This window comes from Lycium ferocissimum, chromosome 9, assembly GCF_029784015.1.
Source record: "Lycium ferocissimum isolate CSIRO_LF1 chromosome 9, AGI_CSIRO_Lferr_CH_V1, whole genome shotgun sequence".
Classification (NCBI taxonomy): Eukaryota; Viridiplantae; Streptophyta; class Magnoliopsida; order Solanales; family Solanaceae; genus Lycium; species Lycium ferocissimum.
Genome location: NC_081350.1, coordinates 38,032,083 through 38,050,248, shown reverse-complemented (window position 1 = coordinate 38,050,248; position 18,166 = coordinate 38,032,083). Strand labels below are relative to the sequence as shown.

Sequence of the window (18,166 nt, the reverse complement as noted above, 5' to 3'; positions counted from 1 at the left end):
GGTTCTTGTTTTATATGTTAATGTGTACCATTTGAGTTGCAGAAAGTGTTGTTGAAAATGGAATTGAAGTGTTGCAAAAAAAAAAACACACACACACACACACACACACAGAAAACCAAAATCAATGAGAGAAAAAAGGGAAAGAAAACATAAAAAAAAATTAATACACTAGGCACATCTGATATTTTTATTTTCTACAATACAAGCCCCAAAAAAAGTGCTTCAAACACAACTCAAAAGTACACTATTTTTAATTAAGATCAACAAAAATAGAAAAAATAAAATTAAGAAAATGAATAATAATAATTGAGATTGCAACTTCAAGCATTTCCAAAACCCAAAAGAAAATGATCTACGATGTGATAAAATATGCAAGTCAAATAGATTGGACTTGAGCTTTATATAGAGGAAAAAGATGATAACCGTGAGAATAAATTCACCATAATTGTCATCATAATGGATAACATTGATTGACCTTATTACGGTCAATAACAGTGTGTCTTTTCAATTCAATAGGTTTGTCATTGTTTTAATCTGGGCAACGACATGAATAGGAAGTGGCTTATGGGTTAATACACATTCATGACCAATTCATGAGTAACATTTTAATATATAATAAAGAATAGGAGTGAGTGGAATAGTAAATTCTGAGACATTTAAATATAAACATTAAAGAAATGGATAGAGGAGTAGTAATTGACATATTTATTTTTTGTACAATAATAAGGAATAGAAATGGAGAGGAAATTGCCAAAAAAAATGAGAAAAAAGATAAATAGCATCCTTGGTCAACCACATCACCTCCCTTATACCTAGCTTTATATTATATATAGATATAGATTGCGAGGGGTTGGGGGGATTAATTATTAGTTGGTGGTATTTTTTTGATTTTAAAACATAAAATTTTATTTTTTAATTTAAAAAATGGGGTCTATTAGCGAGTAATGGCAATTATGGGTCATTTGGCTAACGGTAGGATTAAGAACGAGACTATTTTGAAACAGAGGGTAAAATGCTCTATATCGAATACATTAGGAGTATATTTGATCCTTTTCCCTATTTTTATATGAGGTTTACTAATTTATGCACTAAAATATTTTGGTCTCGTTTGTTTAAATATTTGACAATGGGTAATTGATAACATAAAGTTTTTTCGTGTAGAAAAAGAATCCTAAGATGAAGGAGGTACATAATGTGTGAAAATAAAAAAATATCTAGGTTAAAATACTGTGTATAACATACAAACAACAATATATCCAGTGTAATCCCATCTTTGTGGGGTAAAGAGGCTGTTTTCGATAGACTCTCGGCTCAAAAGAAACGTGGTCGATGCAGGATTGCAAGAAAAATATATAAGACAACAAAAATCAAGATATAAGACAAATAAAGCAACACATAGTAATACACATAAAAAAGTATGAATCTATGTGATACCTAGATAATAGTACTAAGAAAAGGAGATAAAGAGACTAGCCCCCTACCTCTCACACACAAAGTGTTGTGAAACTCAACTACCTACTAACCGTCTACCTTAATTCTCGACCTCCAAATCTCGACCTCAAAATCTTCCTATCTAAGGTCATGTCCTCGGTCAGCTGAAGTTGGACCATGTCTGTCTAATCGCCTCCCCGAGTTCTTCTTTGGTCTCACCTCTGTCTCCGACTCTTGCTACTGTTAATCTTTCACCCCTCTGGCAGCGCGTCCGCACCTGCAATCCCTCTTCCCACACACAGAACCATCTCGGCCTTGCTCCCTCGTTGTCATCGTATGGAAACCACTCCGTTCTTGTCATATAACTTTGTTTCTAATCATCTCTCTAGTATGACCACACGTTAAACGTACGTCCTAAATATCGGCCCCTACGTAAATCTTCTAAGTGAGAGTTTTTGACTGTGATATTAATGCGCACGTACAACAATGCTGGTCCCTAACCCATCTTGTAAGAACTTACCTTTCGGCCCTAGGCGACACTTTCTTATCGCAAAAGCACCCGGGAGGGCAAGCCTTGTTTCGTCCACCTTGCTCGTCTGATGTGTGTCATCGTCAATCTCTTAAATCGTCTCAGTATTAGGGACTCAAGATACTTGAAGCTTCCTCTTTTGGGTATATCACATAGATAGAGGATTGTAAAGGTTAAGGGCAAAATACTATGTATAACATAAAAAGGTATACTACATAGATAGAGGATTGAAAAGGTTAAGTAGGGATCTAGTAGGCTCGATTGGTTGACTAAAATTTTCGCGCTTGTTGGTGAGGGTTCGAATACGCGTTGTAATCCCACTCCCTATTTTCCCTTCCCCTACCCTATGTAATAAAAAAAAAAAAAAAAAAAAAAAGATTGAAAAGGTTAAGGACAAAATAGATGTTGCAAAAAATTAGGGGGGAGAATATCTATTTTTAAAGTTATGGGGTAATTTGATTTTTCCAATCAAAATTGGGGGATAAATGATTATCTGTCAAAAGAATGGAGTATATAATTAACGGAAATAATCTACCTTCTTCCCAAAATATTCAAAACTTAAAACCCCGCAAAAACTCAGAAAACCAAGAACCGAAAAACCAAGAAAAATGTATTCTTTCAATGCGGATAGACTCAACGCCACAGGCGGATCCAGAATTTAAACTTTGTGGGTTCGGCTTTGTACCCGTTGTATTGTTAGTTTGAGCCGTTGTATTTTAAAGTTATGGGTTCGTATATCTTTCATATTATATTTATTGAGCCCCCATTTTAATAAATTTTACCGTAAGTTTATCTTTAAAAATGATTGTGGTAAATTTTCTTGCGTTTTATATAAAGTCGGGTTCAATTGAATCCCCCACTATAGTATAATTCTTGATGATTATCTACATCTCGCCACTGCAAAGCATATTTTATGCTACTATAATTGGACGTCTTACCGTACAGTCTCTCAGTTTTTCGTTACAAAATGCAGCATCTCCTCTCTTTGAAAATGATTGTGGTAAATTTTCTTCACGTTTTATATAATAGTATAATTCTTGATGGTTGTTCAAGTAATTGCAGTCTCTCGGATTAGAATCCACTAAGTTTTCTTCACATTTTATATAGTATAATTCTTGATGATTATCATTGATAAGTAATTTTCAATGCCACAGAGCCGATATTCTGATTGTTCTTGCTGATAATACATGTCAAAAACTGGCAGCAAATCCTGAAAGAGTGGTGGAGCACCAAGAAGCTATACAGCCAAATAAAATGACAAAATAACACCAAAATTAATTAAGAAAAATATTTTTGACTTTACAAATAATTATTTTACTCTATTTAAAATTCAACAAACTTGATGTTTAAAATGTTTTGTTATGTTAGATTCTTATATAAAAATGTAGAATATTAGACAAATAAAAACTAAAAGTAGATGGATTAAAACAAGAAGAACAAACAAATTAATTATGTAATACGTATATCTTATCAATATTAACTAAGTTCATGCACAATAAAATAGGCAATGATGAACTAGTAAAGACCATGTGATACACATTCTTATTATATCTACTCTAATAGTTGAACTTTTCTTGTCAGATTATGCAAAAATAGATTTTTATTTTCTTATCGCTTTTAGCATATCAGAGAAGACAATTGTTTTTCTGTTTACCCACAGTATTAATTACTCATCTATCAAATTCATTAAAAATATGTACCAATTACTATGGCTATCAAGGTAAATTAAAGCGAAGACTTTATTATTTTAAGGGGGGGTCAAAATGGTATGAGTGACAGAAAGTAAAAGTGAAAGGAGGGAGTATTATATACTTCTAAACAATTACTGCTACAAGCTAAAACTACATCAATATAAGATCACTTTGCAAAATTTAACTGCTCTTCGAATTAGAAGATAACATTAATACTATGAACAATGAGAAAAGGTAGAATGTCAATATAAGACTACCTAGCCATTTTGTAATTTTACTGTTATAGTAGTTGGTATCGTTTAGTGACCAGACATGGGATTAACTAACAAACTGTAGTTTGTAAGATGGATGGAACTAGAGCATTAGACAACGATATTTGTTCTGTCTTGGACGTGCACTTTAAAGATGAATTGAGTTCTTGTGGCCACTGCATTGAATGACGATGAGACAAATGCATCTAGGTTATCAGATGAGCTAGCCCTCAACCTCAACTAGAAAATTTCGATATCGCATCTAGGTTAATTTTCCCAACTCACTTAAAATTTGAGGCGTGATAATTATATTTTTGTTAATATTTCATTTAGTTAAAGTCAAAACTGGCCCCACTGCTTTGACCCTATTGGAGGTCACTTTGCTATCACGTCCTTTTGCATAAGAGTCTGGAATCAAAATGACTCAATAAAAAATCAAGTGAACCAAAGTATCCCAACAAAAAAAAAGTTATAAAACTACCTTTAGCGCAAGAAATACTGCGCTATAGCGAGCACTAAAAAAAAATTTGGTAAACTTTTTTTTTTTTTGCAACACTTAGTGTGTTTTTTCATACTTTGACCAACGATTAGTCGTGTGTCAAGACTCCGAAACATCAATATTTTATATAGAACCTGATATTTTTTTTTCTGCGTACAATAATGTAAGCTCAATACATCAAGGATACGTAGACGTTCGGATCGTCATTTTAGGGGTTGAAACGATGCCCGAAGTAAGTTTTGTTTGAAAAAACTTAGTGTTTGGATCAGTTAGTTATTTTAGTCAATTTTATATGTCGAAAAAATTAGTCAACTTTATTTTCAAAAATTGAAACCACAGAAGTGAAATTGACATTCACAGCTACATTATTCCGGAATTTTTACGTTGAAATCTATTGCGTATCATCATATTATAAGTAAATAAAACTGAAAATTTCACGCCAATTTGGGGAAAAATTGAAATTGAATAGGATAAAAGGTGTCTTTTTTAAAATCGGCTCTGCCAAACCACCTTGTGGCTGTTTGTCCGCATAGATCTCGAAAAAATACGCAAGTTAAAAAAAAAACGCGTAAATCGGATGTCCGAGCGCAAAGTTATGACCATCTAAAGTTTGACCACTTTACAACTAGCTTTTCTCCCTATATTTTTTAAATACTTTTTTATCAAATTGAATTAGATTTATATTCAAAATAAAGTTATCTCTTGATTAAAAAATAATACGCTTAAATCAAAATCTTAAAAAATAAAACACCCTAAAGTTTCCAAACAAAACTTACTTCGGGTACCTATTCAACCCCTAAAATGACTATCCGAACGTCTACGTATCCTTGATGTATTGAGCCTACATTATTGTACGCAGAAAAAATATCAGGTTCTATATAAAATATTGACGTTTCGGATTCTTGACACATGACTAATCGTTGGTCAAAGTATGAAAAAACACACTAAGTGTTGCAAACAAAACTTACTTCGGGCACCTTTTCAACCCCTAAAATGACTATCCGAACGTCTACGTATCCTTGATGTATTGGGTCTACATTATTGTATTTAAAAAAAATATCGGTTCTATATAAAATATTGACGTTTCGGAGTCTTGACACACGACTAATCGTTGGTAGAAGTATGGAAAAAACACTAAGTTTTTTCAAACAAAACTTACTTCGGGCACCTTTTCAACCCCTAAAATGACTATCCGAACGTCTACATATCCTTGATGTATTGGGCCTACATTATTGTACACAGAAAAAAATATCAGGTTCTATATAAAATATTGACGTTTCGGAGTCTTGATACACGACTAATCATTGGTCAAAGTATGAAAAAACACACTAAGTGTTGCAAAAAAAAAAGGTTTACCAATTTTTTTTTTTAGTGCTAGCTATAGCGCAGTAAAATATTGCGCTATGCAAAAAAAAAAAAAAAAAATCTTTAGCGCAGTAAAATACTGCGCTAAAGCAGTTAACGGCTCCGGCCGTGGCTTGGCTTTAAGCGCGATATTTTCCTAAAGGTATTTTTGTAACATTTTTTTTGTTGGGTATTTTGGTTCAAAATCCATTTTTTGGGGGCATTTTGGCTCCGGACTCTTTTGCATAACGAAGGTTCAATAATATGATGCTACTTGCAATTTGATCTTTTAAGATTCAAGAACCACCCATATTTAAAATCCAAAATTTCATTTAATAGTCATTAACTCATTGACTTTTCTTTTTACGCAAAAGAGAGTTGTTGTACCTGATCCTTTTTGTCTGAAATAAATTATAATTATTGTTTAGTTATTTTATTATTGTTCACTCATACTATTGTTTGGACTCTTGACTTAGGATTATTCATATGAGAACTAGGAGTAGGACTACCAACAACTTTAAATCATTTAGATTTTTATCGACTCTGTCTTTGAACAAATGAACTGTGATTGTTAAATATAACCGGAAGTGGTTCGTTAGATTTACTATCCACCATGATATGTATTTATCGAAATGTTGCAGGCACTAGTATTGAAATTCATACTTGTGTAGATTATCAATCATCTAATCCTAATATTTTCAAGTATTGACTTCTGTAGATTATCAATCATATAATCCTAATGGTTTCATGTATTAATATATCAGAAAAAAAAATGGTTTCATGTATTATCTGAAGTTCTTCTAGATTTCATCATTGGTCTTTAATTTGTCACAGGAAAAAAGAAAGACACGAAGAAAAGGAAAGTGGGGCTCTCAATTTTTGATGTCTCGATGGCGCTTTAACCATGTATCATTTATCTTGATCGAACGAAGTTTTTGATTAATGTTCCTTTCAAACGACGGATTAATATATATTGAATGTATATACACTTTTCGATAAAGATGGTACCCAAACTTGGGTGCAATTTGATTATTCTACAGGACATATAACTTTGTCCAACACGGCTTAGGCAAAAAGGAAGAGGATACATGTTCTCTCTCATCAACATAAGTATCGTATCGGACAACTATGTCCATTAAGGTTTAAGCAAATGAAAAGAAATCACATAGTGTTTAAAATTGGAGCAAATATGACTGAATTTTTATAGAATAGAATAGAAGTTGCAAAAAGCATGGATGCACAAGGCTGCACTTAACAGTAGTTAGTACTGGAGAAAGTTGAACTCTTTAAAGGAAGATATGAGAATATGGTACTCTCATGATAGCTATCACCTCACTCCAGATGGACAATATTCCATCACTAGAGGTTATAAATAGCTTGTGGGACATCAGCGGAGATGGAGGTCGGCTGAATTGATATGGAGTGCAGTTGCACAGCCAAAACACAGGTTTATTATGTGGTTAGCTGTGCAGAGAAGGTATCTTACAAAGGAGAGGTTACTGCATTTGAATATTCCAGTTGATGATGCCACTTGCTGTCTTTGTGATGCACAGACAGTAGAGACCACCTTACATTTGTTTACTGAGTGTAGCTGGTTCAGGCAAGTCAGTTCTGAATTGATGAAGTGGGCTGAAGTTCAAATCTGACCTGGAGAAGCTAAACTGGTGCTGGAGAGGATCAAGCATAAGAATTGCGAGCAATTCAAAAAGGAGATAGTTGCAGCTATTTTGGGGGGTGCAATATATCATACTTGGGGAGCTAGGAACTTAAGAGTGTTTTAGAATAGAGTTGTACATACAGATATAGTCATAGCACAGATCAAAAAGGACACCATAGAAAGACTTGACCTTCTTTGGTTGAATAGGAAAACTCATTCTCAAGAACCCTTTCTAGAAGGTGGCATGTGGATTTGAGTGCTCTTTAGGTGTATTTGTTGTTTTGTTAGTTATGGTAATTTTTACAGTTTACCAAAAAGAAATTGCAGAAAGCCTAGCATCTATCATAACTGTATAAATTATCAAATTAAAAACAAAGTGACCACACTAGATGGTGTAATATATACTACTGTAGAAATCACTAAGGTTTATCTTACAACTATCCAAATTAAGTTTTAGAAATGTATTTTAGAAGTCAAAAGACTTTCTCAAAGTGGTCATGAAAATTCTGTGCTAACACCTATGGGAATGCGACTATACAAGTAAAGATTTAACCTTTAAAACACAGAACCAGCTAATCTCAATAAAATGACACAACTATGGAAAACATGGTCCTTCAAGTACTGGATGAGTTCTTGTGACATTAGCAACAGGCATTTTACTTCTACCAACCATAATATTTCCCAAAAACACACCTTCCTCTGCTTCTCTTTCCATTTTACTTGTTTTCTTAGCTTTAAAAATTCCCATCACCATCCTTCCCACAACAACCACCAATGCCACCCCAAATAGCCCGATAACAAATCCGATGACCAAAAATCCCCATATTCTCCTCTTCTTCCTGTTCTCTAAAGGTAACACTACAGTGAAATGACCATGATTTCTTGTGTAACATAAGTTAGGAAACCTCATTTCATTAAGTGCAAATTTTCCATTTTCATCAAACATGGCACACTTTATTGTTCTTCCTTTCATCAATGTTAAATTCTTGAACTCGATCGATATAGGTTGTCCCATTGGTCTAAGATCAATCTTTGCGAGACTTGTAATGTTGCTAATATGTGATGGTGCATCATAAACCATGAAACCAATAACAGAAGTTAAGAGACTGTAACCTGATATATTGAAGTAATGAGAAGACAAGTTGCCTAAATCATTGTACACAATGTGGATTCTTTTAACATAAGGTACTGGAATAGTTCTTGGAGGAATTGAAAATCCACTAAAATTTGCACCTTTTTCCCATAATGTCTTGCTTCTTAACCTCACTAGTGAGAGTTTCATACCTGCTAGACTTGAAGGAACACTAGCATTGTATAAAGATCCAGTATGTTGGTGAACTAAAGTCTTGAAAGCATGTTCATGAAGAATAACTTCTAGTGATTCTGTAAGGCTGTTGTTAGAACATTGAACAAGAAGAAAGAGTTTCAAGAAGAGGAATAAGAGAAGTATGTACAAGTTGTGCACAAAATTTGATCTCCTTGGCCATTGTGATCCATTCTTGGAGTTCATTGAATACGGTAACTATTTGGTTTGCTTTACTTTCCAACGGTATGAAGGATGGTGAGCTTGAAAAATGGCTTAAACTGAGGAAGAAAGAAGGGTTGGAGATGGAAAGTCTTTTTCTCTGTTGGACTAAGAAGTAGGGTTATAACTTATAATCAAGGGTGTGACAATTAAGTGGGTGAAAACCGTTGAGAGTTCAAACTCTAGTAGGAAAAAAAAAAAAAAAAGATAGGTAATTTCTTTATATTGCGTGTTGGTCGGCATAGTCACCAAGTATTTGTTCTGGTTGGAAGGTAACATGTACCGGATTAGTCGGGGGCAGTAGAGGTGTTACATATCGGGTGCAAAACAAAAAACAAAATTAATCGGGAGCCAAATAGAAATTATAGACATCGAATGGAAAACCAAAAAAAATACTTAATGAAATAGTCGAGATCCTCCCAAGTTGATCCAGACTCCAACGTCATCAATTGAAAATAGAGGAGAGGAAAAAAGGAGTAGGGTTAGATGCTCAAAGTCATGCTTAAGTTGGTCCCATTAGCTTAATAATAGGGATTCCACCTTAGGGTGAAGCAATGATGACTTTGTCTTTTGATAGAGAGAGACCATAGATTTTCCATAGAATGCGGGAATTATCACATTGACTTTAGTGCATGTTCTTTTGTCTTTTTGCAGACAAAATCTTTTGTAAAAAGATGGAACAACTACGATTTATATGGACACAAGTTTGATGAGTGATCAAGAAGGCCATGATCTAGGTTGTGACTTCCATTGCACAACCTAAAGCCTGCCATTATTCAAATATTCAGCTTCAACCCTTAAAAAGTATTTTTTCAGCCTTCGGTGCTTAAAAAGCTACTTCAATTCAACTAAACCAAATGGTCTCTTCATTTGCTTCGGAGTATCTCATTCTTGAATATTATGGGTCAAAGAAGGCACGCTACAACAAACATAACAAATCATACGATGAGATAGAATGCAATAGAAACAAAGACAGAGAACGGGTTACCTACTCTTAACGGGCAAAGCGAGCCTCTATCCTGAATTAAAGAATTCAGAATCAATCAGATCTCTCCAAATAGGTTCGAACATACGACCAATCAGTTAACAGCCGAGGGCTCTACCACCGAGCTAATGAAGGACGACAATAGATTCGATCTCATAGAGTTCCATTCCCGTTCCCAACCACCAATATAAGCTTCGGGCTAAAAAATATTACTCCCTCCGTCCCATAATAAGTGTCATCTTACCCAAAAATACGCATATTAAGAAACCAATAATGCAATGTGAAGTTTACCAAATTACCCCTATATAATAAAAATAAATTACTTTTACCTTTGATTAGAGCATGCACAAGAAGTAAACCTTTTGACATTGAGAATCCAACAATACCAAATTACTATGTGGCTTTTTCAGTCATCACTTAGAAATTACTTTATTGTCTAAGGGTAGAATTGGAAAAAACTAATCAATTTATGTCTTGATTTCCTAAGGTGACACTTATTATAAGGCAAAAAAATTTGATTAAAGTGACTTATAATGGAACGGAGGGAGTAGTATTTTAAGCTCCTTTGACACTGTTCCTTCCAAATTACCACCTCGAGCAGCTACACTCTAGTTGGTGGAGGTTAGATCCTCGTATGTCACCACTATCGTCGCTAGATATTGTCAGTGATGTCTTGGTTCCCTGTTGACTGGCCTTATGATTCTCGTTGTAGAATGTGTTTGGCCAAGCTTCCTCGATCTCTTTATTTTAAAAAGTGTTGTTCTTTAGAAGTGTTTTATGAAAAGTACTTTTGGAGACTAAGCGTGTTTATCTAATCAATTTGAAAAACATTTTTGTAAATATTATAGCAATAAACTTATGCTTGGTAAAGATTCCAAAAGTGCTTTTAGAAAAAAACTACTTTCAAAACTTTTGAAAAACAACTTATGTTACTATTCAAAAACACTTATTTTTCTCCTAAAAGCTTGACCAAACGCCTCAACTTTCTAAAATAAGTACTTGTTTGAAAAAATAAACACTTTTGGAAACCAAAAGCTTGGCCAAACAGGTTAGTAAAACAGGTTAGTAGTGCCCAACAGTTTGATGGAATGGGTGGCATTGGCTGTCTTCTGCCACCCCAAGGAACAATGAGTACCTGCACTAGGCTCACCTGGAAACCAACATTTACTTTGCATTCTCAAAGTACATACACAGTAGGCAGTTAAAGCTTGTGGTGCATTGAAAATCTAGCAGAATCTGTATCCACAGGCCAAAATAGAAAGCTTTGATGAAACTTTATAGAAAGTACTTAAATACACATCCCAAAGCCACTGGAATCAGCATGATCAAAGTCACTATAAGATCAAAATATGAAACTACTCAACAAGCCTGACTCTTACTAATTTAAAACAGTGCGTATACGCCAACAAGTAACAAAAAGCATTATAACCCACAAAACTCTCGCTCATATGTGGTGCACTTCAAGTAAAAACACAAAGATACCATTACAATGTAAACCTTTCAGAACTGTGGTACAGGCTGCTAAACACTCTATTGCCTGACAGATAGCTCGGCGCAAAGACGGAGAGTTCCGTCAATGAAGTATATGCTATCTTCAGCCAGAAACGTAGTCCAAGCTACACCAAACAGGTTTCTGCAGCCAACAATCTTGCCACCTGTGAAAGTGTAGTTTCCCTTGTATTTGCTAATGTGTTTGCCGCCTGGACTGATACGAGCTGCAAACTTGTAATCAACTGCAAGTGATACTGACCCTTTCTCTTGCATGCCCAGAAACAACCCGAAGCAATGGAATGCACTTTGTTGATCCATGTTGCAATGAGCTGACAGGAAAAAACCCTGTCCACCCAAATGGAAAGCCTCTGAATAAACTCTACCAGAAGGAAAGAGGCTAGCGCACACATCTCTTTCCAAAATAAGGTAAATAAGATACTGCTGACGAGGCATTTTGCACACGAAAGCTTTAACAGGTCTATATTTGTATGCCCTCTCCACATAACGATATTCCAGTTCCTTCCCCGCCTCTGAAGCAATTGACCGCTGACGATGCAGTGCTTCAGCCTTATAAGAAAGAGCCTCAAAGACAAGCTTTGAAGCAAGCCCAGAATCAAAATCATTGCACGTTATTAGGACTTTCTTCAGCTTCCTGCTTGTCATGCATGGAAATCGAATGAGGTGACAAAGATGTGATTTCCATATTTCCCGTCGTTTCTCAGGCTTTGGGTAATGCATCCGGGCCCACTTCAACGCAAAGTCACAGACAGCATTCTCTGAAGCAATCTGAAGATCATCACTGGACAGAACGGCCTCAATTCCCGCAAGAGGCAAATTCAATACCTCTTTTTGGAACCTGAAGGATTTAAGGAAAAAGAATGCAAATGAAGATAATTTTTTTCTCAAATAGTTTGCATGCATGTGCATTGCACTCACCAATAGCAGTTAGTGAAAAAGTTATTCATTATCTGTGAGTCAAATAAACAAAAGATCACTTTCAAATTAAAAGAAAAAATAATGTGAAAATTTTCCAATATGTAACAATTGACTAAATTAAAGACTGATATGTAAATGCAAATCATTCATACTTCTATTAGTATTATAGATAGTTAAGAGGCTCATGAAAAGTGTCTAGAGCATTTAAAGCTGAGGTTTTTATTATAGGTCAATTCTTAACCTGGAACTAATGAAACAAAATGAATAACTTCATCAGCTAGATATTCACTTATGTGGTAATCAAGACAATGAAATGAAGAAATACACTGAGGAAAATCAAAAGCTTAACCAGCTTCACAATGTAAAAGTTAATTTTATTTATTTTTAAAAAAAAATAAAAAATCAGTGAACAATGTAAAAGTTAATATTTCTACATAGAGCTACTCACTTGGTTATATCCTTGAAACGTAAAGCAAGAAACTGTTTTGCAGCATTTGTTAATGGAAGAACTTCATCAGCCATTGATATATTGAAAGGAAGATCCAAATAGAGCAATGCTGATTCACATGTCATGCGATAATTCTGCAGTAAGCGGCTGCAGTATCTCATGCATGATGCAACCTCAAATTTGTAAGCAGTCTTCAGCACATCAAGGACAAAAGTAGGTCTTGTAGTTGTTAAAGTATTGGTATAGACAAAATTCAACAGGTCCATGAGGGCAGCTTCTTCTGCTCAATAAAGTTGAGAAAGGCAAAAGTTAAAAAAGGAAAACTGTCAACCAACAACAGAAGAAAATATTTGCAGATGATTTTTCGCGATAGATTTTGCAAATATTTAAATCATCAAGTGAATGAAGAATGTTGATAAACTTGCAAACACTATGCGTGATAATCTTTGTCAAATTGACTCTCTGGGAGTATCTAATATATTTCATGTCAAAGATCTCATAATCAAAAAGAAAATATAGGATTTATGTACCGGGCTAAGGCTAATAACTACTGAAATTCCTTGTGTAATATTTACTTATCTAGTTGTTTGGCAGCCTTAGGAAGATCTCAATTTTCATTCATTAGTAGTAGGTCATATGATTTCTATTTGATGTAAATTAAAATGCATCTGATTCGCACAAACCCAAATCATCTCCTAGGGAAAAGCTAGTTATTCTAAGTTTTTTACCCTAACAATATGCATTGCTCCTTTTCTCAGAAAAACATTGCATTTTCCAACCCTGCCTTGAGAGGAATTATGAATTGTCATTACCGCAATCTTTATCTAATTTAAGTGAGCCATTACCACTCAAAGAGATTTGTGAATGTTAACTTGACCAAAAAAAAAAAGTGATTCGTGAATGTATAAGTCGTTCATGAAGATGATATCAGACCTCTATTCTTGCTTAACCATCTTATTCCTTCTCTGTGCATGTACCTAAACTTTTCCAAAGGTGTCAATTGTATTAACAGTGGGGGGAAAGATTGTATGAACAAGGGCGTGGTGATTCTGTGTGACAATGCTCAATCGGGAAAGAAATGTAGTTGAAAAACTTGAAACTCAACAGTACAACTACACTTTTCAATCAGGAAAGAAATGTAGAGGAATGAATTGAATCTTTCACACAAGAAAGTACCAGTCAAAATTAGAACTTACCAGATGCATGAATTTGTATAGTTACGTGCCTTTGCTCCGACTCTTTCATGCCATTTGAGAACAACTAAGAAGAAAACAAATAGTTATAAAAGAAAACAACAGGGAATGCCTAATTAAGGCAAAAAGTATTATATTAAAGACACTACTCACCTTATAAAAGAATCGACTCTTAACTGCCAAAATGGGAGAACTGATATATAAAGTTCTCACATGAAGGGATTTTGATGAGTCCATGTTCGTAGATGAATCATGTTTTTCAAAAGCTTCATCATCGCCTATAAAATGCATCAAACTTGTCTAAGAAAATCTTGACAAATAGCCAATGATCATGTAGACTACAAAGTAAGAGTGCAATTATCATCAACGAACATAATATACTCAGAGGAGTGGCTAATATCGGAATCTAGTCCCAGATACTTTGATAATCAGGAGTTTATGGAAAGAGTTAGAATCACTAATGACTGATAACCTTGAAATAGCAGGAAAAAATAGTCCATTATAAGGAAGTGAATACGTACCAGGGGGAGTTAGTGGTCATCTCTATGGCGGAAGGTGATTCCTCAAGCATTCCTACAACTTCTTCTTCTTCTTGTTCATCATCAGCAAGACCATCTTCCATTTCCAGCACATTACAATTTACTGCCTGCTCCTCACGTTGCATGACCATGTCCGCTTTTGCATCTGACAAGTGAATGAGATGAGCATACGGAAGGCAAAAATAGGAAAAGTAGAGTCATTAATAGTGCAGAACTCCCAAATACGCGACTAACAGGGAAAGGGTCCACTTTTGCATCCGACAAGTGAACGAGATGAGCATACGGAAGGCAAAAATAGGAAAAGTAGAGTCATTAATAGTGCAGAATCCCAAATACGCGACTAACAGGGAGAGGTTACGTGACTAAGTACATTTTGTTCTTCGATAGGCCACAAACGTTCGAGAATGAAATTTTTTTCCATCACCCACAAACTTAAGTACACTTGAAGTGCGATTTCAAACAGCCAACAAACAATACCAAATTCAAAGCTTTTCATTGCAAGTTACATCTCATTAGATTAAACGTCAAACACAGCCATATAACAACAAATTTGAATGCTAATCTAATCCTACCTTTATTTTAACCAAAAAAAAAGAGAATTCTAAATTGGAGAAGAAAATTGCAGCAGTTATATCTGTAAAGAAAATGCAACCACAATTGACACAAGGGGGGAAAAAACCTTATATCAATAAACTGTCTTTCACATAACAACAACTATAATTCAACTCTAAACTAGTTGAGTTTAGCTATATGAATCCTTTAAATCGCTTCCACTCCTTTTGGATTAGTAAACTACCTTTTGTATGCATTAATAGAAAAGAAATTCCCATGAGAAAAAACCGCCTTTATGTTAAAATGGCAAATGGGATAATCCAATTCCAGATATATGTATAACAGAAACCAAACTAAAAGATGTAAAACCCTATTTACTAATAAAATAGGTGTTAAACCCTAAGAGAGAAATCGAAAAAGAATCTTGGATTCTTCTCTCCAGCAACAAAAAATCTATGGTCAAAAGTAGGTTTATTTTTGTAGTCATGAAAATTAACAGAAAACCAAAAATCCAAGGGGAAAACAAGTGGAGTAAAACCCTAAAAGCGAAATCGAAAAAGAATCCATTTTACATCTTTGATTCTTCTCTCCTGCAACAAAATCTATGGTAAAAATAAGTTTTTTTCCAGTGAGGAAAATTAGCAGAAAACCAAAATCCATCGCAAAAAGACGTTAAACCCTAACAGATAAGTCGAAAAACAATCCATTTTAATTCTCAGTTTCTTCTGATATCCTAAAACAACAAAAATCTATGGTAAAAAATAGGGTTTTTTTTTTTCATTCATGAAAATTTGCAGAAAACCAAAAATCCAAGGCAAAAAGATGTTAAAACCTAACATAGTAGTCGAAAAACAATCCATTTTATTACTTGGTTTCTTCTTCTCTCCTACAAAAAGAAAATTCTATGGTAAAAATAGGGCTTTTTTTTCATTCATGAAAATTAGCAGAAAACCAAAAATCCAAGGCTTTTATTAAACACTAATGCAGAATCAGAAAGCTAATCATTTTCCTTTCTTGATATCTCTTCAGCTAAAAGCAAAAATCTATGGTGGAAAAATGATCTTTTTATGTAACATGACAGCAAAAAACCAAAATTCTATGAGTTCAAATTATTAAACCCTAATCAAGCATTCAAAAAAGCAACAATTTCATGATTTCTTCTATCACAACACAAACGAAAAAAATAACCAAAAACTAAAAAGATGTAAACAAAACCTTAATTTAAAATTCAGAAAAAAAACCATTAAAAAAAAAAAAACTGATCTTTTTATCTACATTAAACCAATACTCTAAAGATTTTAAAACATTAAACCCTAAGCAAGCATCATACAAACAACCATTTCATGATTTCTAAAACTCAAAATCTGTTCTTTTTATGTAACATGATAGCAAAAAACCAAAATTCCATGGGTTTAAAATATTAAACCCTAATCAAGCATTCATAAAAACATGATTTCTTACTCATAACATTAAAAAAAAAAAAAAAAACAATAAAAATGATCTTTGTATGTAACATGATAGCAGAAAACCAAAATTCCATAGTTTTAAATTATTAAACCCTAATCAAGCACTCATAAAAACATGATTTCTTTCTCATAACATTAAAAAAAAAAAAAAAACAATACAATAAAGATGAACTTTTTACGTAACATGATAGTAGACAAACAAAATTCCATGGGTTTAAATTATTCAAGCATTCATAAAAACGTGATTTCTTTCTCATAACACACACACACACACACACACAAAAAAAACAAAAAAAATCAACAACAAAAAAAACAAACCATTATTTTCTTTCATTTCTTCTCTTCTTCTTTTGCGTTTCCTAGCCCAATAAACAATGTCTTCAACATCTTCAATTTCAATTTTCAATTTCGGGTCGGGTATTATCTCAATAGTCAAAACCCTATCCGAAAAATTGCTATCGTTGAATGCAAACCCGAAATCTGAACTACCCGACCTGCTTGACCCATCTAATGAATCAGAATCCATAAATGGAGTTATAAAATTAAGGAATTCAAAGATTTATCACACAAAATTGAATTTTAAGAGGAACCCAATTGAGAAATGAAGGGAAAACAATGGGTTTATATACAAAAAAAAAAAAATTGATGCAATAAATTTTGTACAGGTAGCAAGTGAAACAACAATTTTTTGAAATGTGGTTACTTGAATAGATTGAATTGCTTAGTTTGTTGTTATGTGAATTCAGTTACAAATTACTACTTGTTTTTTTTTTTGTGAGTGTGTTCATCGGTTCTATGTACTTAAGTTTTTCGTGACAAATATTTGTCTCGTACGAGGACAAAAAAAAAACAAGAGGACTGCTGTTTTTTCCATTAGCACCTCCCTTTTTTCGTATTTTTTTTGTTTGCGTCGATGGATTGTGCTTTTGAACATGTCTATGAGGTCGGTAGGTCGGTTGGAATGACAAGATGGGATAAGTAAGGATATTCTGAGGGCGGGGATATCTATGATTTTATTTTTGAAGTTTTTGCACCGATTGCCCTTCAAACGTACTAGTCTTTAATGTTTTGTCATTTGTATTTGTGGTCCTTAATTTTGGCTCCTGCTGCTCATTTAATGAAAATAGAGAAAAGGGTCAAAAATGCCCCTTTATTTTGAAAAAAGGATTAAAAATATCCTTCATTATAAATTTGGGTCAAAAATACTCCTTCCGTTGTTAAAGTTTTAAATATACTCCTGTCTTAATGAAAATCTCCAACATAACTCGATTTCATTTTTAAACCCGCTCTATTTAAATCTGACCGAATCCCATATGTGACCAACTTGTTCCCGAATCCTACATCTTGAGCCACTAGGTATAGGAGTGGGTAACCTATATGCGTTTTTTATTTAGTTGGGTCAGGGTTTAAATGTTGTGGGTTTAAAAATGAAATCAGATTATGTTGGAGATTTCCGTTAAGACAGGGATATATTTGAAAACTTTAATGAAAGTAGGGGTAATTTTGACCCTTTTCCCATGAAAATACCAGACTTGAAGTTCTGTAATATTTTATATTCGAAAATTAATTTTTTGCCTCGTTCAATATAAGTTTTGTAGGAATTAAGTTATATGGCATAAGTTGTGTAAT

General features: G+C 33.9%; 2 protein-coding genes across 2 annotated transcripts; both read right to left on the bottom strand.

The window, feature by feature from the left end:
• Positions 1 to 6,783: 6,783 nt before the first annotated feature.
• LOC132069485 (uncharacterized) lies at positions 6,784 to 9,269 on the bottom strand. The gene is made up of 2 exons (XM_059462828.1): positions 7,956 to 9,269; positions 6,784 to 7,412 (listed from the first exon to the last, which is right to left on the bottom strand). Exon 1 carries the CDS (start codon positions 8,910 to 8,912, stop codon positions 7,998 to 8,000), a length of 915 nt encoding a protein of 304 aa, XP_059318811.1. The 5' UTR covers positions 8,913 to 9,269; the 3' UTR covers positions 6,784 to 7,412; positions 7,956 to 7,997.
• Positions 9,270 to 11,149: 1,880 nt separating this feature from the next.
• Positions 11,150 to 17,361, bottom strand: LOC132030610 (BTB/POZ domain-containing protein POB1-like). The gene is made up of 6 exons (XM_059420312.1): positions 16,856 to 17,361; positions 14,502 to 14,655; positions 14,134 to 14,275; positions 13,984 to 14,047; positions 12,788 to 13,067; positions 11,150 to 12,259 (listed from the first exon to the last, which is right to left on the bottom strand). The coding sequence occupies exons 1-6, from the start codon at positions 17,061 to 17,063 to the stop codon at positions 11,443 to 11,445; spliced, it is 1,665 nt and encodes a 554-aa protein (XP_059276295.1). The 5' UTR covers positions 17,064 to 17,361; the 3' UTR covers positions 11,150 to 11,442.
• Positions 17,362 to 18,166: the final 805 nt, after the last annotated feature.